General features: G+C 48.1%; 1 protein-coding gene across 9 annotated transcripts in view; it reads left to right on the forward strand.

Moving 5' to 3' along the window:
• The window catches only part of ATP6V1C2 (ATPase H+ transporting V1 subunit C2), a 64,314-nt gene that overhangs the window by 18,034 nt on the left and 23,276 nt on the right, over nt 1–23,004 (forward strand). For 6 of the 9 annotated variants that reach the window (XM_055401082.2, XM_055401081.2, XM_055401086.2 and 3 more), the window contains 3 exons: nt 14,972–15,057; nt 16,131–16,160; nt 22,878–22,972. In XM_055401082.2, coding sequence (XP_055257057.2) covers nt 14,972–15,057; nt 16,131–16,160; nt 22,878–22,972 — 211 coding nt within the window. The remainder of the gene's footprint in view (nt 1–14,971; nt 15,058–16,130; nt 16,161–22,877; nt 22,973–23,004) is intronic. The other 3 variants (XM_055401085.2, XM_055401087.2, XM_055401089.2) reach the window with 1 other exon arrangement.

Here is a 23,004-nt window from a genome sequence, read left to right on the forward strand (position 1 = left end):
CTGCTGAGTAGTATTCCATTTCATAGGTAAACCATAGTTTATTTATTCACCCATTGGAAGATTTCTAGTTTTGGACTGTTTAAGTTGTGAATACCTGTGTATTATGTACTATTTTTGTATTGACAAATTTTCATTTCTTTTGGGTAAATACCTACCCCCTTGAGGCAGCTAGGATCCTGGTACCCAAACTGTGACCCTTAAACCTTTGCATTGCTTCCTGCCCCTGGGGGTTGGGTATGGCTTGGAGGAGGGCCAGATCAGATCATGGAGTCCCAGAGCGTGGCCCCCTTGCCATGGACTAAGCTTGAAATAACAGCTGCATTGAATACTATTTTGTAGAAATAAGGAATATTGATTTTTATTTTAATTTTTTTTTTTACCCATGCCACAGCTTGCAGAATCTTAGTTCCCCAACCAGGGATCGAACCTGTTCCCCCTTATGTGGAAGTATGGAGGGAGTCCTCATCACTGGACCACCAGGGAATTCTCAAGAATACTGATTTTTTTTTTTTATTAAAGAAATGCTCATTCTTTGCAAAGGTCACATTCTGAGAGATGAGGTGAAGGAGTAAAGAGGCTGTCTGGATCCTAGATGGGATATGAGTGAAGCAGGAAAGACAGGGAGCCCTGTGGCTCTGAGTAGCACTGGACTGATGTCCTGCTTCATATCCTCAGACACTTGTCCAGCCGGGTGGCCAGGATCTGCTGGTCATCTGTGTGTTTTCTTGGAACCCCTATATTTTGCAGCAGCTGACGATAGCGGGAGTAATAAAATTTCAGAGATCTCTTTGCTTAGTGGTGACCAGAGCACTTTTGCTTTGTGATCATTTATATGGAGGAGGGAGGTTCCTGGGTGTCAACCCCATGAGGGCAGCAGCTGTGGTCTGTTTGTTCACTACTGTTTCCCATAACAGTGCCTGGTGCATAGCGGACGCAGTATGTTTTTTTGCTGAGTGCAGGAAGCAACCAGTTTTGGTGGGGGTGTTCGCCAGTACTGATTGTACTTGTTAGGGGTACCTTGCCTTGAGGAGGGGGCACTTGGGCTGTTAGAAAGGGTGAGTAGCATCCAAGTGGCTCCGGGAAGGAAGGCTTGCCCAGGAAGGGCCAGGGAGAGGAGGAGGATGGAGAAAAAGAAGGCCATACAGGGCGGGGTGTTCCTTGTAAACTCTGCTAAGGAGTTTGAACGTCAATATTTGAGCTTCTTGGGAAACCACTGATAGAGTTTAAGCAATACAATGGCATGCAAAGATGTGTATTTTTAGAGATCCCCCTGGCCGCCTTGGGAGGGATGGACAGCTGGAGGCTGGGTTGGGAGATGCGAGGAAAGCCCAGAGTAGGGTGCTGGAGGAAATCTGGACAAAGACAGCATGACCTGCCTAGGACAGCGACCCAGGGCCTTGCCTGGGCTGATTTCTGGTAGCTAAAATATAGTGGTGATGGAAAGAAGAGGGTGGAGCCAAGGAACTCTGGGGAAGGTGACGATACCCAGCATAAGGGGCCAAACCAGTCCTTGACATTCTCCAGGCTGGGTCTCTACCCTGGAAGCCAAGAAGAAGGCTGAGACTTTTTATTTTTTAATTGAGGTATAATTCACAGACGGTTACATTCACTCCCTTAATGTATAAAATTCATTCGTCTCTCGTGTGTTTACGAGGTAGGCCAGCCATTGCACGCATGCTCAGTCTCCTCAGTCACGTCCCACTCTGCGACCCCATGGACTGTAGCCCACCAGGCTCCTCAGTCCATGGGAATTCTCCACACAAGCATACCGGAGCGGGTTGCCTTGCCCTCCTCCAGGGGACCTTCCCAACCCCAGGATTGAACCATGTGTCTCCTGCATGGCAGGTGCATTCTTTACCCACTGAGTCACCTGAGAAGTCCAGTCATTGCCACCGTCACATTCCTGAATGTTGTCTCAAAGAAAACCCAGTACCCATTGCAGTCCCCTTCCAGGGAGGATCAAGCTGTCCTAGAAGCTTTGTTTCTGTCCTGGTCAGTTCCCAAGGAGCTATGCGATCTTAGCCAAGTCCCCACCTCACCTTGGTCCCTAAAGTCCCTTCCAGCTGTGACTCCATGCAGTGATTCTGGGCGGGCAATTTATGTTATGGTCATACTTCCATGACTCTAATGTTAAGAATTTTTAATGGGGGAGGAGAGCTTGTTTAATTTTATTTTTTATGGTAATCAAGCACAGATGATTCTACTATAATTACCTCCTTAATTAGCATCTTGGCATAAATCTCTGTCTTCATTTTTGGTTACCTCCTAAAGTTGCACTTCCGAAAGTGGAATTACTGGTTCAGGGGATGGAGACATATTTAAAGTTGTTTGTATATATTGCTAAATTATTTTCCAGAGAGGTCGCAAGAACATGTCCTTTCATCAGACCCTTGTCAATTGAGTGCCTTTAGAAAACTGTTCATTTCCCTGGCAAAATGAAAATGATGTGGGATTGTTTGAATATGGATTTATCGGATCCCCAGCTTGAGTAAGCACATATACAGGCGGTTCTGAATCTTCTGTCTTCCCATTTGTGATCTGCCAGTTCTGGCTGTCACCCTGGTGTCTTCCGGGAGGGCTGTGGGTTGCACCATTGTGGTGACACTCTTCACTTGTGAGACCTGGGATCCCTGTGGTTGGGCACGGTGACTGGGCTGCTTGATGGGCTGACTTTTTAAAATAGTCTGAATTTATTTGTTTTTGCCTGTGCTGGGTCTTCGTTGCTGCGTGGGCTTTTCTCTAGTTGCTGAGAGTGGGGGCTGTTTGTTGCAGGGTGGGCTTCTCCTTGCAGCGGCTTCTCCTGTTGCGGAGCACAGGTTCTGGAGCGCTTGGGCTCTTGTGGCTCCCGGGCTCCAGGACGCAGGTTCAGTAGTTGTGGCGCTCTGGCTTTATTGCTCCACAACATGTGGGATCTTGCCAGACCAGAGATCGAACTCGAGTCTACTTCGTCTCTTGCGTTGGCTGGCAGATTGTTTAGCACTGAGCCACTAGGGAAGCCCTTGGTGGGTTGACTTGTAGCAAACTCTCCAGAACTTAGACATCGTCAAGCCCCTCTGCCTATGGATGTCAGGCGAGTGTATTCTCCTCGGTTCTGTCTTGTCTCAACAAAAGTTTGAAGCGAAGGACGTTAGAGCCCACAGCGTGACATAGTTCTCGGACAGACCGTGTTATAGCTCTTAGACAGATCAGTGTTACAGGTCCATGTTACAGCTCAATTTTATTTAGAAAATAGCAGGAAAATCCATCCTCGAGGCCTGAAGGCATGCCGACCCAAAGATACGCGAAGAGAAGGGAGGGGGGCCCTGAGAGGGGGGCCCCGGCCCTTTGGCTCCTCTTTTTATATTTTTTTTCCTCCCCCCTGGGCCTGCCCTATGTAAATTGGGCTAGCCAGGAATGCTGTTTGTTCTACCTGAGGTCCTCACTCCGGTCTTTGGACATTTCTTTGTTCTATTTTCCAGGCTTTTCCCTTCCCTGTCTTTTAGCCACGGCCATTCTGGACTCCTGTTTCCTATTCTAACTACCTAACAGTCTCTTGCTTTGGCCGGCAAATTCTTTAGCACTGAACCACTAGGGAAGCCCTTGGTGGGCTGACTTGTAGCAAACTCTCCAGAACTTAGACATCATCAGCTAAGTATCAGTTAAGTATTTGCAGAACTCCCCAGTTACTCCTATAAGACCTCAGAACATTTTAGCACCAATTCAGAACAAGGAGCCTTCCCCTTCCATGTTCCACTAGAGGGCAAATTTTCTCCGAGGGTAGGCTGGCTTTTTGAAGAGGACCAAAAATTTCTTGGTGGCTCAGATGGTAAAGAATCTGCCTGTAATTCAGGAGACCCGGGTTTGATCCCTGGATCAGGAAGAGCTTCTGGAAAAGGGACTGGCTACCCATTCCAGTATTCTTGCCTGGAGAATTCCATTGACAGAGGAGCCTGGTGGGCTACAGTCCATGGGGTCTCAGAGTCCGACACGACTGAGTGACTAACACACACACACAGACACACACACACACAGAATGTCTATGCTGTGATGTGGGAGAATCAAGGTGCCTAAAGCTAGAGCTGATTCTGGTTTAAGTGATGGGGGAGGGGATGAGTGACTCTGCTGAGTGGAATTGCTCTAAAGATGGGAATATCCATCCTTTATTGAAACTCAGAGTTTCTGTGAAGCAAGGACAGGATCCACGGTAAGCCATAAATGGGGCCAGAGTCCCCAGAGCAGGGACCTCCCAGAGGCCTCACGGGGGATCTTTTGTTAATAAACACAAAGTCACTGAATTGCTCTGCTCACATTTTCCTGATGACTTTGCTGCGGGGCATGTCCCTAGACTAAGGAGGAAGCAGAGAGACAAAGGAGGGAGGGGGGTGAGGTGCCCCGGGGGGGCCCCTGAGTCAGCAGCGGGCCGCCTGAGTGGGAGCTTCTAGGCCTCTCTCCCCACGGCCTCAGCCTAGCTGCAGGCAGTAGCTCTGTGTGTGGGGAGGTTTGGGGTATGGGTCTTCCACAGAGGGTCCCCACAGCCCCTGGTGTGCTGCCAGCAGCTGGTGTGGAGGAGGGAGACCTGCTTGAGAGGCAGGGTGCAGGGTTGGTACAGCCACCAGTGAAGGGACCAGGGTGGGGAGTCTGGAAGCAGGCAGGGGATGGGGCAGTTTTTAGCCTTCCTGAGCCTGTTTGCTCAGCTCCTGGGGGCTTCCCCTCGTTCGTCCTGTGGAGTCAGGTGAATCTGCCATGTGTCCTCTGAGTGGGCTTTATTTTGGGACTTCAGCCCATGTGGCTGGGACACAAACCCAGCCAAAACCCATGGGACCTGGTTTCAGGACCTAATCAAGCTCAGATCCTTGATGTCTCATTGCAGAAAGAATTCCATGAGAGATAAAGTGATAGGTATGAGGTGGATTTAATTCAGATTCAGAGAGAAGCACTCTCCACAGACAGAATGTGGGCAGTCGCAGAGGGCGAGTCAGTTCACTCAGTCATGTCCATTTCTTTGCCATCCCACGGACTGCAGCCTGCCAGGCCTCCCTGTCCATCACCAACTCCTGGAGCTTGCTCAAAGTCATGTCCATCGAGTTGGTGATGCCATCTAACAATCTCATCCTCTGTCGTCCCCTTCTCCTTGCACCTTCAATCTTTCCCAGCATCAGGGTCTTTTCAAATGAGTCAGCTCTTCACATCAGGTGGCCAAAGTTCTGGAGTATTCAGGAATGAATATTCAGGACTGGTTTCCTTTAGGATGGACTGGTTGGATCTCCTTGCTGTCCAAGGGACTCTCAAGTGTCTTCTCCAGCACCACAGGTCAAAAGCATCAATTCTTTGGTGCTCAGCTTCCTTTATAGTCCAACTCTCACATCCATACATGACTCCTGGAAAAACCTTGATTGAGGATCTGGGTCTAATTAAAGGCGACTTGTCTGCCATCTTGGACCCATTTGGTTCTAATCGGTTTATGTTGTGTCCTTGGGCTAGGTCATTCTTTCAGAAAGTTGTGCCCTGTCCCCTTCCCTCCTGTTACATGAGGACCCAGGACAGCTCGCTAGATGGAGCCACTGTTTTCCTCTGTGTCAGAGGCTATAGAAATGATCTGTGCCCTCCCTGTCACCCGTTGGCCCTCTCCTCCTGGGCATGGGGTTATTTCCGACAACTAGACCAACCCTAGCCTGCACTGCCTGAGTTATCCAGAAAACCCTGGAGTTGGGTGGATACCCTCTCTTTCACGTCGCTGTAGACCTGTGCTCCTTACCTCGGAACCTGATAGCCGCGCTCTCCCTACAAGGGAACTGGGTATAGGAGACCCGGTCCCTCCTTCAGAGCAGGGGCAAGGCAGGTAGGTACAGATGGCCCAGCCGAGTGCCTGGATGGACGCGTGGCCTGCAGGGGTGCTCTGCTGTGCACGGTCTGTACTGGAGATGCCATTTAGGAAGCATCTCATCTGGGCTTGAGTCCTGGGGGGCGGGGGTGGGCTTATGTGCATGGGGATCAGTGGTCTCCTCCACTTCTGTCTAGTGGGGCCAGCCTTCTCCCACCCACAGTCCCATGCCTGGAAGAGCCCTGGGACCCTGCATGCCAGTCAGTCAGATGAGTTCCAGGTTGCAGGAGGGTTAGTTAGTGGACACAGAAATCTCAGAACACCTGCCTGGTGGTGCTCTCAGCTCTTGAGCCACCATCCACCTGAAGGGGCAGCGGGAACTCTGGGTGTCCTTGGAGCCCAGACAGTGCTAGGGGTGCCCCAGAGTGTTTGCAGAAAGGGAGGACAGAACGTGTCTGTCACACACCTGGCCACAGGAAACTCCGTCTCTCCTGACTCTTATCCCTGCTGTTCCAGGTGTCTGGATTCTGCCTGCTCAGCTCCTGAAGACCCCCTCCCTTCTCTGTTCCCTCCCTGCTCTGCCTCACACCTGGAGGGAGAGGGGCTTGCAACAACACACTGTGGGGAGGTTGCAACAGGGGTGCCCACCTCTTTGCACCTCTGGGATCAGAAGCAGCTATTAGAGCACAGATTCTTCACTCTTTGGAGGACAGTGTCCTTTGCCCACCCTGGCTCCCCCAAACTGTGTGCAAATTGCTCCAGGAACACACAGCTTCTTGCTTGTGGCTGGGAGTTCCGAGGGCTTGCTGTCACTGTGCTAAGAGGTGGAAGTGACCCAGATTGACTGCAGTTCTATGGTTTAAGCTTCCCCCTGAAAATTTCTGGCCTTCAGTAGATTCCAGAATTCTGAAATGGCTACATCAGACAGACTCGGCTAGTGTCCTTGTTGTCTAGGTGGGGAGACAGTTTCCTGGTGCTTGCGACACCTCTGTATGCCTTGAATTCTCTCCTATTTATAGCCATATTAATCATTTTTTAAATAGTTCAGTGGCATTAAGTACATTCACATTGTTGTACAACCATCATCACCACTTCAGAAGTCTTGCAAAACTGAAACTCTGCTAATCCATTATATACTAACTCCTTATTCCCTCCTCCTCCAAGCTCCTGGGAACCATCATTTTACTTACTGCTTCTATGAATTTGATGCTAGGTACCTCATATAAATGAAATCATACAGTGTTTATCTTTTTATTTCACTTAGCATAATGACTTCAAGGTTCAGCCTTGCTGTACCATGTGGCAGACTTTCCTTCCTTTTAAAGCCTGCATAATATTCCACTATTGGGCTTCCCTGGTGGCTCAGCAGTAAAGAATTCACCTGCTATGCAGGAGATGCAGGGTCTATCCCTGGGTCAGGAAGATCCCCTGGATTAGGAAATGACTATCCACTCCAGTATCCTTGCCTGGGAAATCCCATGGACAGAGGAGCCTGGTGGGCTACAGTCCATGGGGTTGCAAAGAGTCAGACATGACTTAGTGACTGAGCCTCAACAGCAATATTCCATTATATGAGTAATACTACATTTTATTTATCTATACATACATTGATGAGTACTTGGATTGCTTTTTTTGGCAATTGTAAATAATGCTGCTATGTTTATTTTTATTTTGTTTTCTACTTACAAAAGTAATATACATGTTAATCATTTCAGGGATGACATTACAGAAATACATTTAAAGGGAAAGTCCCTGTTCTTGTACACCTGAAAAAGAAAAGAAAGAAAGAAAGTTTAGTCGCTCAGTCATGTCCAACTGTTTACGACCCCATGGACTGTAGCCAGCCAGGCTTCTCCGTCTATGGGGTTTTCCAGGCAAGAGTGCTGGAGTGGGTTGCCATTTCCTTCTCCAGAATATCTTCCCCACCTAGGGATTGAACCTGGGTCTCCCACATTGTAGGCAGACACTTTACCGTCTTGAACGGAACCAATATTAACAGTTTCATATTAACAGAATTGTGTCAAGATTCTCATTTAGGTATACACTGACATATAATTTTTAAAAGTGGAATTAGGTACTGTACATGCTTAAATATTGTTTAGTGTTTTATTCTGAGCTAATTTCCAAGTTCCAGAAAAATTGCAAGACTATTCAAAGAATTTCCCTTTAGCACATTTACTTTATCTTCTTTCACTTGCTTTTTCTGAAGTCTCCTGGCAAATATGTCCCTTTACTTATAAATACTTTAATGTATATTTTCTAAAAACAAGGACTGCCACTAACATTGTCCCTTAGTACAATGATCAAAATCAGGAATACAGTATTATTGTAATTTACTGATTTAGTTGGATATCACCAATTAACCAATAGTGTCCTTAATAACAAAAGAAAATCTCATATTTTTCTTAGATAATGGTAAACATTAAGTTGTCTCCCCGTTTTTCACAATTAATTGTCATGTCCTGTAGGCTGTGTTTAAACTGGAATGGTTATTCAGACTCTTGACTTATACGTTGAATTTCTTTGACAAATACAAGTCATTTATTTTGTAAAATGCTTCTTAATTTAAACTCGCCTGATGTTTCCTCATGATGAGATACAGATTATGCACTTTTTGCAGGAATGCCCTGGAAGTGAAGTTGTGTTCTTCTCAGTACATCATATCGAGAGACACATGCTATTCATCTTCCCATTCCTGGTGACTTGAACAGATAGTATCTGTTGTAAATTTTCTTTTTTTTTTAAGGTTGAAGTTTAATTTAAAATACTATGTTCATTTCAGGTGTACAGAAAAGTGGTTTGGTTTACTTCCCATTATATGTTATTACAAGGTATTTATTATGGTTCCCTGTGCTATATATTAGGTCCTTGTCGTTTATCTATTTTATATATCAGTTCAGTTCAGTTCAGTCGCTCAGTCGTGTCCGACTCTCTGCGACCCCATGAATCACAGCACGCCAGGCCTCCCTGTCCATCACCAACTCCCGGAGTACACTCAAACTCATGTCCACAGAGTCGGTGATGCCATCCAGCCATCTCATTCTCCGTCGTCCCCTTCTCCTCCCGCCCCCAACCTTTCCCAGCATCAGAGTCTTTTCCAGTGTATATAGAAGGATGTATATCTTAATCCCAAACTCCTAATTTATCCCTCCCCAACTCCCTCCTCCCTTTTGGTAAGCATAGGTTTGTTTTCTATGTCTGTGAGTTGGTTTCTGTTTTGTGAAGTTCATTTGTATCACTTTTTAAAAAAGGTTCCACATATAAATGATATTATATCGTATTTGTCTTTCTGTGTCTTCGTAATATGATAGTCTCTAGGTCCATCCATGTTGCTGCAAATGGCATTATTTCGTTCCTTTTTATGGCTGAGTAATATTCCATTGTATATATGGACCACATCTTCGTCTGTTCATCTTTCGATGGGTATTCAGGTTGCTTCCATGTCTTGGCTATTGTAAATAGTGCAAACATTGGGGTGAGTGTCTGTGCTGAGTTAGAGTTTTCTCCAGATATATGGCCAGGAGTGAGATTGCAGGATCATATGGTAACGATAATTTTGTTTTTTTATTTTATGTTTTGCCTGTCCTGGGGTCCTCACTGCTGTGTGCAGCTTTCTCTAGTCACAGCAAGTGGGGCTACTCTCTATTTGCACAAGCTTCTCACTGTGGTGGCTTCTCCTGCCGTAGAACATGGGCTCTAGAGTGCATGGACTTCAGTAGTTTTGGTTCTTAGTCTTTATTTGTTTACTTGGCGGCTGCGATGGGTCTTAGCTGCAGCATGTAGGGTCTTTAGTTGTGGCATGAAAACCCTTACAGAATTTAGTTCCCTGATCAGGGATCGAACCAGGGCCCACCACACTGGAAGCAGGGAGTCCTCGTCGCTGGACCACTGAGGAAGTCCTCTGTAGACTTTATAACGACGGCCATGCTGACTGGTGTGAGAAGATATTTCATTGTAGTTCTGATTTGCATTTTTCTAATAATTAGTGATATTGGGCATCTTTTCATGCTCACATGCTTCTCATGTGCCTATTGGTGATTGAAACAATTTTTTAATCAGATGAAATGTACACAGAGTGAAACGTGCACATCTTAAATTAACTGGTTGATTAATTTTGTTGGGTACATCAGTTTAACCAACACCCCAATCAAGTTATATACCGTTTTCAGTTTGTTTTTTTAATTAAAATATGATTCCTACATCTTCAGAGAAGGCAATGGCACCCCACTCCAGTATTCTTGCCTGGAAAAATCCTATGGACAGAGGAGCCTGGTAGGCTACAGTCCACGGGGTCGCGAAGAGTCAGACACGACTGAGTGACTTCCCTTTCACTTTTCCCTTTCATGCATTTGAGAAGGAAATGGCAACCCACTCCAGTGTTCTTGCCTGGAGAATCCCAGGGACGGCGGAGCCTGGTGGGCTGCTGTGTATGGGGTCGCACAGAGTTGGACACGACTGAAGCAACTTAGCAGCAGCAGCAGCAACAGCAGCATACATCTTCCCTTATGGGTTAGAATAAGTTTTTGCCCAGTATTTTAGAGGAAAGAGCCAGAGTTTAGCTTTAGTTTAGTTTAGCCAGACTACCATTGAAGAGCATGGCTTTAGAGTCATTTAGATTTAGGATCAATTTCTGCTCTGACATTTACAGCTCAGTATAAGGTGACTTTTAGCTGTCTAAGTATTGATTTTTTCATCTTTAAAATGGGGATGTTACCTAGCTCAAAACAGTGTCTCAAGAATTAAGTCCTTGAAACACCTAAGAGCCTTTATATATCATTTTTAAAAATTTTTATTTAATAAATGGTACAAAGCACAATGCCAATAACATTAACAGTTAAAATTTCACCAGATGAAAAAAATACTATAGAATACACATTTGTAAAAAGCTACATTAAGTTATTTTACATTTGTAGAAAAACCAACAAAAGATAGGAACACTCTACTGACAGAAGAAAATAGTCATTTGTAGAGTCAATAAACCTATCAAAAGCTGTCCAGCCTCACAGATGATCAAACAGATGCAAGTCAGAGCAACAGAGACAGAATTTTTCAGCTGTCAGATTGTCAGGGATTAAAAAGGTACATAATCTGTCATGTTGGCAAGGGTTTCAGAGGTAGGCCCTTGACAGTACATTGGCTCTGTGTACTTGAAGGATAATTTGGCCTTATCTGTTAACATTGTTAAGTGTTCACACCCTTTACCCCAGTAGTTATTCTTTGCCATTTATTCTACATATGTTCAGTTGCTCAGTCATGTCTCACTCTTTGCAACCCCATGGACTGCAGCACGCCAGGCTCCCCTGTCCATCACTCTCTTCTGGAATTTGCCCAAACTCATGTCCATTGTGTAGATGAGGCCATCCAACCATCTCATTCTCTGTTGTCCCCTTCTCCTCCTGCCCTCCATCTTTCCCAGCATCAGGGTCTTTTCCAGTGAGTCGACTCTTCACATCAAAGGATTGAAGCTTTAGCTTCCACATCAGTCCTTCCAATGAATCTTCAGGACTGATTTCCTTTAGGATTGACTGGTTTGATCTCTTTGCTGTTTGATCTCAAGAGTCTTCTCCAGCACCACAGTGCAAAAGCATCAATCTGTTGGTGCTCAGCCTTCTTTATGGTCCAGCTCTCATATCCATACATGACTACTGGAAAAACCATAGCTTGGTGTATACAGTCCTTTGTCAGCAGAGAGATGTCTCTGCTTATGTGCCTGTACAAATGGGCAAAGTGTGTGTTTTGTTGCAAAATCCACCAAAGCATAAGCAACCCAGATGTTCAATAGAGCGAATTAGTTATGACTCACGTTTGCCATGAAATGCTATGCAGTTAATGAAAGGAATGAGGAAGCTCTAACATGACATGTAAAGTTTTTACAATAAACTGTATAATGAAAAAAAAAAATTAAAACAGCATCTAGACTCTCATATTCCTTTCCATGAGAAAAGTGTTCTGATTTAGCAATACTGCAATTCACTGATGCCTGTGGTTAATGATCACAGCTAAGTCAGGGACATTTTTGTTAGGTGTAATAAGCAATTTTTCCAGCAGTTAAGCTTCGTCGGACCATGCTATTCTGAGACGTTCTGTGGTGGTGTACACGCCTGGGGGCAGGTATGCCACCATACTTGTTGTGGTTAAAAACTTCATAGAGGCTAGGATTGGAAACAGCCAATAGTCATTAACAGAATGGCAAGTGGGTTCTCATTTTAGGTCTACTGAGAAGGAGGCCCGTGTGTTATTTAGGTGCTCTGACATTCATTTATTCATTCAACAAACATTTCCTGAACAGCTGCTATGCATCAAATGTTGCCCTTGGGGCTGGAGTTACAACCTTCATTTAAGGACAATACTCAAAGTATGACCGAGGATATGATAATAAAAGAAAGAACCTGCATTGTCACTATAATGATGGTCAAGAGGAGCCCTTGACAGCACCAGAAAGAAGTTCTCTGAGAGCAGGGGCTGTCTGGTTCACAGCATCTGCTTTCATAGCACTCTAGTCCGCGCTTGGCACATAGCTGGTTAATATCTGGAATTTGCTAAATGGATCAGTGGATGAACAAATGAATTGATAGAATCAGGGTTCTAACAAGTAACAGAAGAGGGACTTCCCTGGTGGTACAGTGGGTAAGAATCCACCTGCTTACACAAGGGACACAGGTTCGATCCCTGGTCTGGGAAGAGTCCACGTGCCGCAGAGCAACTAAGCCTGTGCCTAGAGCCCGGGCTCCATAGTAAGAGAAGCGACTGTAACAAGAAACCTGCAGCCTGCCGCGAGGAGTAGGCCCCTCTCGCCGCAACTGGAGAAACCCCGCACGCAGCCACCAAGACCCACTGCAACCAAAAATAAATGCATTTTTAAAAAATAACAGAAAACACACTCCAATTAGGATAATTTGAGGAAAGACCATTTATGAAGGGCCATGTGAGTGCGTGAGGACTGTTGGAGAAGCACACGGAATGGTACAGAAACCCAGGTAGAAGGACGGATGTTGTCACACCTGTAGGCTGTAGGAGGCCAGAGGAATTGGGTTACTGGAACTGGGAGGGAACCGGATTCACGTCCCCCAGTCTCCTATTGAATCTCCTGGGGAGCCAGAGGGCAGGGAACCTGAATGGCTCCATCAGGCTGTGCACCTGAAGGTATTTACCACACACTCCCGGGGGCCTGTTTCTTTACAGGCACTGCTCCAAACTCTGTAAGAGGAGGGGCGTCATCGCCATGTTGCCGAGGAAACAGGATGAGATTAGCGCGGTCCCTTGCCCCCACTATCATTAGGAAGAGGCAGAACTACTATCCTAAGAAATGCCAACATCTGTGGAGATTTTAAACCCAGGTGGCCCAGAGCTGTGGGGCCCACAGACAGACTGGATAGTTGGGAGGCAAGTTATTAATACTACTCTGGGCCACAGTCTCCCCATCTGGAAAAGGGAATGATACCCATCTTCGAGAATTTTTGTGATGATTCAATAACAGTGATATAGAAATTGGCCTTTGGTCAATAAAAGGAAAATGTTGACCTTCTAAGCATGTGAAACTTGGTTTTGGGTGGGAGAGTGTGGTTGTTCATTTTTGGTTAATTACTTTGTACTTGTATTCATCAGTGTTTTGGCCCCAAATAGTTAGATACGAAGGCAAGTTGCTTTCCCCACTACTCTGTTCTTTCTTTCCCTCCCTCCCCTCTCTCTCTTCCTTTAACCTGGGGCCTTTCGGTGTCCTCTGCCTCAGTTTTGTGTATTGGACCCTAGGCTCCTGGGCCATCCTCTGAGTGGCCACATGGCCAGTGCCTGCCACAGTTGGGGAGTCCGTCCTCCACTTGGAATTCAGGGACCTTTTCCTCCTCCCTGCCAACAGCTGCTCCCTCCTGGAAGCCAGGAGAACCAGGAGAGAGGGCCCAAGGCAAAGATGTGGATCGTCGGAGACTTTGATGTGGTTGGCCTGGTTCCTCCTGCAGTTCTAACTGATGGGCTTCCAGGAGCAGACACTCTGCCATTTATTCTATTAATATTTATAACAATTCCTCAAAATGGGAGGGAACCGGATTCACGTCCCGGCACCACCATCCCCCGACCCTGTCTCCTATTGAATCTCCTGGAGAGCCAGAGGGCAGGGAGCCTGAATGTCTCCATCCCATTTTACAAAGAAGGGACTATGGCTCACAGAGATTAAATGAATTTGGCCAAAAATCGTACATGTGGCAGAGCCACAGAGAATGTGAATGCCTCTGAATCTCCTACTTTCTCATCCTTTCTTAAACTTTCTGGAGCCTTCAGTATGTTTTCTGAAGACTTAAAGAGCTTTAATTTTCTAATTATAAAAGCAATTTGTTGTTGTTGTTTAGTCACTAAGTCATGTTTGACTCTTTTCTGACCCTATGGATTATAGCCCACCGTACTCCTCTGTCCACGGATTTTTCTAGGCAAGAATACTGGAGTGGTTGCTATTTTCTTCTCAAGGGAATCTTCCTGACCCAAGGGTCGAACCTACTTCTCCTGCATTGGCCGGCAGGTTCTTTACTACTGAGCCACCAGGGAAGCCCTACAAGAGCAATACTGGATTATAATAGAAAATATGTAAAGTAGGCTGGATGGCATCACCGACTCTGTGGACATGAGTTTGAGTGTACTCCGGGAGTTGGTGATGGACAGGGAGGCCTGGCGTGCTGTGATTCATGGGGTCGCGGAGAGTCGGACACGACTGAGCGACTGAACTGAACTGAACTGAACTAAAGTAGGAAGGACATTTTCACATAGCTGCAGTCATACTGTCTGTATAAGTTTGCGGGGTTTTTTTATGTAACATTATAATACATGCCTTGTTCCACAGTCTTAGAAATTCTTTGTAAACCTTATTTTCAGTGGCTGCTAATAATCCCTCAGCTGGATATACTATCATTTACTTAAACAATCGTCTATTGTCAGACCATCCTGTGGTTTCCAGTTCCTTGCTGTCAGCAACATTGCTGCAAAGACCATCTTTTTATCCAGAAAGCTTGTTCTGTTTGTCCTATTTCCTTAAGATGGTTTCTCGGAAGTGGAAATACTGGTTCAATTACCAGTTTGCGTTTTATGTCTCTTCATACTTATTGCCAAGTTGTTTCCCAAAGGGTGGCCCCAGCAGAGTGCGGGTAGTTTTCTGCTCTTAACTGGCTTTCTGTTCCTTCCCAAAAGTCTCATAAGGAGAATGGCCCAGAGCGTGGTGGAAGTGATGGAAGACGCCAAGGGAAAGGTCCAGGAGAACCTTCTGGCCAACGGAGGTAGGTCCCTGAAGTGCGCTTATGGTGGTCCTTTCCCAGCTTATTCTAGTCCATTCGTGGTCCCAGCTGTGGCCACACAGGAGGGCTGAAATGACACGGCACCACAGAGGCTCCAGACTGACGCGCCAGGCAGAGGCTGTCCACGCCCTTAGAGCACAGTGGTACCGCTGTTTGGAAGACTCCAGTCTCCCTTATAATCGTTCTGTCTCATTTCTAAAGCACCTGGCGTTTCTTACCTGTAGCTGAACTCCTCAGTGAAATTTGAGGTGAAAATGGATTCAATGGGGTTTAGGGGTTAATTGGCCCACCCACCTTCTCTGTCAGCCTCTCTTCTATCCCCACGCCCTAACCGATTTAATCCTATCCCCAAAGGAGGCTGGATTGCCTCATACTGAATTCTTTAGCTGTGCCCAGTAATTAGATGAGGGTTAGACCAAAAACACTTTGTGTAGTGGGTTTGCATTTGGAATTTCTGTCTCCTGCGCTGATAGGATAAGCCTGTAGATTCCAAGGATGTTTTGGTCCATGTATTAGGGCACAGACAATTTGAGTGCCTTTAAAACGTGCAAGACAAAAACTCTGAGGCTTTGGGAACCTTAGAATTAGGTGTTTCAATATCTGTAGAGATAATTAAACCCCTGGCTCTATGCATTAGTATACTGAAAATAAAAGCATATATTGTATATTTAATGTCATTTAGTACATATTATTAATATATACATTATTATACACATATATTATACATTATTACACATATGTAATATTTAAAATATATAAATATTATGAATTATTACGTATATATTCATGTTTTTCCCCCCAGAACCTTTTTTTTTTTTTTGGTTGCCACATGGCGTGCAGGATGTTAGTTCCGCAACCAGGAATTGAACCCGTTCCCCCGGCAGTGGAAGGGCAGAGTCCCATCCACTGGACCATTAGGGTGCTCCCATCTGGGAACCTTGGAAACTGTTACATTTACTTGATTAAATTGATAAAGGGAAATGTTTGTATTCCCAAATCAGAACCTAGTTTTGTATGTTACTGCAGTCTAATGACTCCACCCTCTAACATTTCAGGTTTGAAAGAAAAAATGAAGTGTTTAAAGAGTAGGTTGTGTGTTGTTTGCTGTGTGTGTGTTCAGTGTGACGCCCGCATGCCCCTGGGAAGGTGGAATCTCAGTCTGATTGTAGGGATACAGTGACCAGGTGATGATGGATTTCTCAGGTGACAGCCTCGTGGCTTGGTCACAGTGTCCATATAACACAGACAGCAACTCTTTCTTCCCTTCCCCCTCTTCCTTGTGTCTCCGCTGCCTTCCCCAGCAGCACCGCATGCCTCCTGGAGTTAAGTATTGACTTTGGCTTCTTTTTTGCTTGTGGTTTGCTTCTTGCCTTGATGGCCGTCCCCAGCATCCTCCTGCCTGCGAGGGCTGGCTGTTGGGTGGACCCTGACATCCTTAAATGCCAGGTTTAGCTTTGTGTGGCCTCATTGGGGGTCTCTCGTGCACTCTTTGAGCCTCTCCTGGGAGAGCCTCTGTGCTCAAACAGGCCATTTCTCGTTTTCCTGTTAGAAGGTGTCATTTGCACTGGTTTTTCTCCAACTGGTGGAATTAAAGCCAGCAAATCCCATTAGGTAGGACAAATACAAATCTTGGCAGACCAGAAGTCACTAAAATGCCTTTCCAAATGCAAAATGTTAATTACACTGAGATTCCTCCCCTGTGTGCTAATCAAAAAAATTGTTTTGTTGAGTTGATGAACTGATCTTATTTCCCAGCAGGTAACTCATAGGGCCCTAGACAGAAATGCTGACTTAGGACTAATTTTCTATCTAAAAAACCTGGTCTTGAGGATTCAAGAACTGACTCATTTGAAAAGACCATGATGCTGGGAAAGATTGAAGGCAGGAAGAGAAGGGGATGGCAGAGGATGAGATGGTTGGATGGCATCACCGACTCAATGGACATGAGTCTGAGTAAAGTCTGGGAGTTGGTGATGAACAGGGAGGCCTGGCGTGCTGCAGTCCATGGGGTTGCAAAGAGTAGGACACAACTAAGTGACCGAACTGAACTGAGGATTCGAGAATTTGAGCTCACTTGACAATAATGATCAAAATGCTTACATTCTATTCAGAATTCACATCAGTTAAAATTAGGTGTCATTATTAAATCATATCCATCCCCAGTCTCCTCTCAGGAGGAGAGAATTCAGCGTTATTTGTTTCCATCTGTTTCATTATCTCTAGGCCTCCTGGAAGTCAGGTCCCCATGACTTTCCAAACCTAGAGCTTCCAAAGCTGGTCCAGTACCCAGCCCTGTGCAAACAAAAGTCAAGGACTCTAGGGCAGTGTTCATGGCCTGCTCTTGAACATTCATCATGCACGGCAGCATAGTAAAGTCTCTGAAAAATACTGCAGTCAAGAAACATTTGAGAGAGTTTGGTTCAGGCTTTTCTGATAGTCTGCCTGCAATGCAGGAGACCCAGGGTGGAGCCCTGGGTCAGAAAGATCACCTGGAAAAGGGAATGGCAACCCACTCCAGTCTTCTTGCCTGGAGAATCCCATGGATAGAGGAGCCTGGTAGGCTACAGTCCATGGAATGGCAAAGAATCAGACATGACTGAGCGACTCACACTTTCAACTTTCTTGATATTATTTGGATGGACGAGGAACTAGTTTTCTTCTAGAGAGCACCCAGGGAGCTAGTGATAGAATTAACTGCAGGAACTCAGGGTTTCCCCAGCAGGTGGGATTTTGATCTCTCTGAGGTTACCCCCCAGGTGTTCTGGGCTATGTTTCCTGGAGGGCCAGGAGCCCTGGCCTTGGAGCGGTCAGCCTTGGTCCTTTGCGACCTTGGCAGGTCACCTCCCTGGATCTTAGTTTTCTTGCCTCTATGGACTTAGTCCCTTTACGGTTCTCTGCCTGGGCACCTTTTGTTTCCGTCTGTTCTTTGCTTCTTGCTGTGCTTGAAGCAGGAAGGACACAGGCGTGTATGATTGCAGAAGAGCTGAGTAAACATGCCCTGGTCTGGCCAGGGCCCTGGAAGGTTCAGGGTTGGAACCACCTGACGGTCGGTCTGGCTGTCTGGCCTCCGTCAGTGTGGTCACCATTCCTTTGTTCCGCTGCTGCTGGGAAGGCTTTGTTTGGGTTCTTGGATGACATCACTGTTGCTCAAGGGCAGCTGTCTGTGTGTTTTGAGTGTTTTGATTCAAAGTGAGCCCACCTGGGTCATGGTCTGACCTCACAGGCCTTCGCTCCAAGCACACACTGCTTCCTGGAGCCCAGGCTTCCGGGATTTCAGCCAGGGGATGGGAGGGGAGGGGAGCCTGTCATTACAAGCAGGCAGAGAGGAGGTATGGTTTGGGAGCACCCAGAGGGTCCGAGGCTGCCACTTTCTAAGACTGAGAACCGTCCTTGGACCACACTCTCACCAAAGGCGATGTGCAAGGGGCAAGGTCCTTGTCTACGTGATCCCGGCGAAGTACAGTGTCTGGAACTGGTGTTCCCGACTGGGGAGAGGGGACGTCAGAGGAGGAAGTCAGTCACAACCCGGAGGTCTCTGGAGCCTTCTGCAGGGAGCTCGTCACCGTCTCCTTATCTTACCTCCTCCTTCATCAGACATTCACGCTTGGCCATTGAGTGCCAGGCGCTGTGCTGGGTTCTGGGCATCCAGAGATGATCGCCCTCCAGGAGCTTGCTGTCCGGGGATCAGACCTGCAGCGCCTCATGTGCTGTTGTGGAAACCAAGGGCTTGGGAGCCTTCGTGAGGAGAGGGGCTGAGCCGTAGAGGAATTATAGGCATTCTAGTGGAAAGGAGGATGCATTCATTCTCTTTGGTCTGAATGCTGGAAAGCCCGGAGTTAGTAAATATTGCATGGGGACAAGAGCTTGTCTGAAAGGTACCTCTTCTAAGCAACCTGGCTAGTGTTAGGACAGTAATCTGGGTCATTAGGAAGATTCTCGTCTGAAGCGCTTGCCCCTTGCTGGACACTGTCACAGAGCTCTGGGGTCACAGAGATAGTCAGCTGCCCTCAAGGAGCCTGAAAGAGCGGGGGGGACTCAGCCATGGTTGTGTAGCCTGTTAGTGTGAAGGAGTTGGCCAGCATCCACAGGCTCTGGCCGGCAAGGGATGAAGGGTTGGGCAGGCTTTCAGGACTTGGTCTCCATCCTGATGTTTAGGACAAGGGCAGCCATGAGAGGGAGAGTGAGGGGCGGGGGGTGACTTGGCTTGGGTGGTGTGGTGTGCCCACGGTGCCTGGAGGGGGCAGTGGTGGGGATCGCCAGAGCACACATCTGCCTGGCATTGGCCTAGGGGGATGTTCCCTGGTCTGTTGTGGTGGGGAGGTGTTGGTGGCTCCCACCAGGCAGCGAGTGACCAGCATGGGAGCTGTGTGACCGTCATGCCTATCCAGTGCCTGGCCCACAGTAGGGCTTAGTAGCAGCATCAAGGGTGACCACTGACACAGGATAAGTCCTTTGTGATCTTCGATTCTGCCACTGACCGTGCCCCTGCCATCATCCAGAGCTTAATTCAGCTCCTCGCAGGCCTGGATCCTCCTTCAAAGTCACCTCCCTGCCCTAGTGTGGCAGCCCCCAATCCATATTAACACCAAATTAGTACCAAAATCCCATATGAGTCAGCTCAGGCTACCATATCCAAATACTCAGACTGGAGCTTAAACCGCAGACATTTATCTCTGGAGGCTGGAAATTCAGGGTCAGGGTGATGGCAGGTTTGGTTACTGGTGAGAACCTGCCTCCTTCGCTGTGTGTTCACCCATCCCTTCCTTGCTGGGAGGACACACACAGGATGGGGTGGGGCTGGGGGTGGCTCTCTGGTGTCTCCTTCTAAGGACATTTAGTTCATTAAGTCAGGACCTCGCCTTTGGTGCCTCCAGGGTAGTCTCGTTAATCTCAACACCACTGGAATCTGAAAGTGAAAGTCGCTCAGTTCTGACTCTTTGTGACCCCATGGACGATACAGTCCCTGGAATTCTCCAGGCCACAACACTAGAGTGGGTAGCCTTTCCCTTCTCCAGAGGATCTTCCCAATCCAGGGATCGAACCCAGGTCTCAAACCCAGGTCTCCTGCATTGCAGGCGGATTCTTTACCCCCTGAGCCACAAGGGAAGCCCTTGGAATATGAAGGACCTCTGTAAGTCCACAGTATTGGCATGTGGTTCTCAGGAAGGCGCCAACCCATGACAACTTCCCTGTGTCCCCCCTGCCCCCCGCCGCCCCCACCACTGCCTCACCTGCCCAAGGGTGTGGCAGAGAAGGAGCACCCCCCACCCCCAACTCCATGTTCCTCGTCTCCTTTTCTGGTGGAGGTTACATGACTTACTCCGCCAGTTTCCTTATCTCTAAGCTGGAGATAATGATAAGACCCAATAGGGTTGAAAAGTAAATTAACTGAAATATCGGGTTGGCCAAAAAGTTCGTTCAAGCTTTTTGGTATCCTCTTATGGAAAAACTCAAATGAGCTTTCTGGCCAATCCAATATTTCATGCATCCAGGCCAGGGTGAAACACCAACCAGGGTCACCAGCATCGTCATCCTTATGTTGAGTGAGTGAAGTCGCTCAGCATCCGACTCTTTGTGACCCCCAAGGACTGTAGCCTGACAGGCTCCTCCATCCATGGGATTTTCAAGGCAAAAGTACTGGAGTGGGTTGCCATTTCCTTTTCCAGGGGATCTTCCTGACCCAGGGATCAAATCTCGGTCTCCCACATTGTAGGCAGACGTTTTTACCATCTGAGCCACCAGGGAAGTCATCCTTATGTTAAGGCCCATCTAACAGCTCTGCCAGCAGACCTCTTCCGTCCCCTGAGCCCACTTCATTTCCATCTGCTCCGTGGGGACTTGTCAACCCCAAGTGTCCGACTCAGGCTCATCTCGAGCTGAGCCCATCTCCTCTCGCCTCTGTTCTGGCCCAGGCTGCCACCTCCTGGCTGCCTGGCTGAGTGAATGTCCCTTTCTTTCACACCGCCATGCAACCTGGAAACCCAAATGTCCCCCCAGGCTCCATTTTGCCCTGGGGTCACTGTCCCTGCATCCTGTTAAACTGACTTCCTGCCTCCCTCCACCTGCAGGGCTTGGGCCCCCAAGCTTTTCCTTCTCTCTTGCAAACCTGAGACGACTGCTCAGGACACGGGTGTGCTCGCCTGGCTCCGCGGCCCCTGGAGGCTTGCGTCTGGACCTGCTTTGCTGAGCTTTCAGCTCTGCTGTTGGGGTCAGAGGGATGCGTGTCCAACTCCCGGCGCACACAAGGGGCTCAGTAAATGGGCCCGGAGTCTTGACTGCTACAGAAGAAGGTGCAGACGTGACCTGACCCCACTCCATCCACACGCCTGGCCCATCAGCTTGACCCAGGGATTCCCCGTGCCCAGAAAGTGATGTTGGCCAGTTCACCTGGTCAACACCCAGCCCTCTCCTTCACTGGCCACGTGGCAAACTCTCTGGCCCCCTTGGGACCCTTGTGCATACAGGGTCTCCTCAAAGCCCTCTGAGCGCCCCCGCCCCCAGGGCAGGAGGCAGGTGCTGGCTCTCCCCTCCTCCTGCCGTCCTGCCCTCCTCGCGTCACACATCTCACTGGGGTATCAGGTTAGACCATCGTCCCCAGGAGACCGAGGCGAGTGGGCTGTGGCCTGCCGACCCCAGCATGGCAGCGAGCTGGCCTTCGGTCTTGGTGACTGAATGTCGAGGAGCGGTGACCAGTCCATTTTCATCTGTGTGAGGGTAGACTGGGAAAGGCTCGCGTCCACATAACCTGGGGTGAGAATCCAGGCCCTTCTTGCTGGCTTTGAGGAATTCAGGGGCCCCCTTAGCACGTCATCCACTGAAGGGGTGACTGGGGTGTAACCTGCAGCTGGCCCCCAGGGAGCGCCCTAGAGGAGTGCGGGCCCTCACCTGAGGAGAGTGGGCCCTTGAGAGATGTCCCCCTCTGTGCCCCCACTTCTCAGGTAAGGAGACTGAGGTGCAAACAGCTTGGTTACTAACGTGCTTCAGTGCCCCACCGCCCCCAGCACTGACCTCCAAGCCACTTCCTCTGCCCCCAGCTCATTAGAGACAATCGCAAACACCCTGGGCATGCAAGGTTTAGTTTGCTTTTGAAGAAAGTGAGGGGAAAAAGGAAATTTGTTGAAAAGACACTGATTTGTTCTTCTGACTATAGACTTTATACAAAGGAGATACCCTGACAAAAGCCCGTCTGTGCCAAGTGGTGAAAACCACACACGCATACACTAGTATTTTGCTAATGTTGAAAATGCCTCCGTTAAAGCAGACGTGTGTGGCACTGCCTGTTGAGTGCTGGGCGTGGGAAGCAGGAAGATTGCTCATCTGCTGGGCAGCTGGCACCCGTGACAGTCTGTGTGGTTTGCGGGGGGTGGCTTAGGGCTCTCTGGCATGCCTTTGGGGTACTTCGAGCCAAACTCAGCAGGGGGCATGGCCACACCTACTGGAAAGGGCGGGGCATTCTCCCAGTGTCTGAGTTTCTCCTGACTCAGGGTCCACCTCCTGCGAAGGCAGGGCCTCTCACACAGGGCTCTGGGGCAGCTGTCTGGGTTTGAATTTGGGCACAGGAGCCCACCCTTACAGCATCCCGGGGACTGTGGTGGGCTTTTCTGAGGGGCTTAGGAGCTGCCTATGGGCCTGGCTGGTGGCTGGCCTGGCCTTTGCTCTCCCAGAGAGGAGGGAGCCCCAAATCTGTCCTTCAGTTTCTCTAATTCCTTGGTTTAAGTGGGGACATTGGCCTGGGCATGGCGCCTGGGTCTCAGGAGAGATGGGAACCCCACTGTCTGCTGAGATGTGTCTGTCTCTTGCAGTTGACCTAACGTCCTTTGTGACCCACTTCGAATGGGACATGGCCAAGTATCCCGCAAAGCAGCCGCTGGTGAGCGTGGTGGACACTCTGGCAAAGGTACGAGGAGGGTCATCTCTCCAGGGAGGTCA

The sequence above is a fragment of the Moschus berezovskii genome, chromosome 11 (genome assembly GCF_049115385.1).
Source record: "Moschus berezovskii isolate FMDL1 chromosome 11, NW_MosBer_1.0, whole genome shotgun sequence".
Taxonomy (NCBI): domain Eukaryota; kingdom Metazoa; phylum Chordata; class Mammalia; order Artiodactyla; family Moschidae; genus Moschus; species Moschus berezovskii.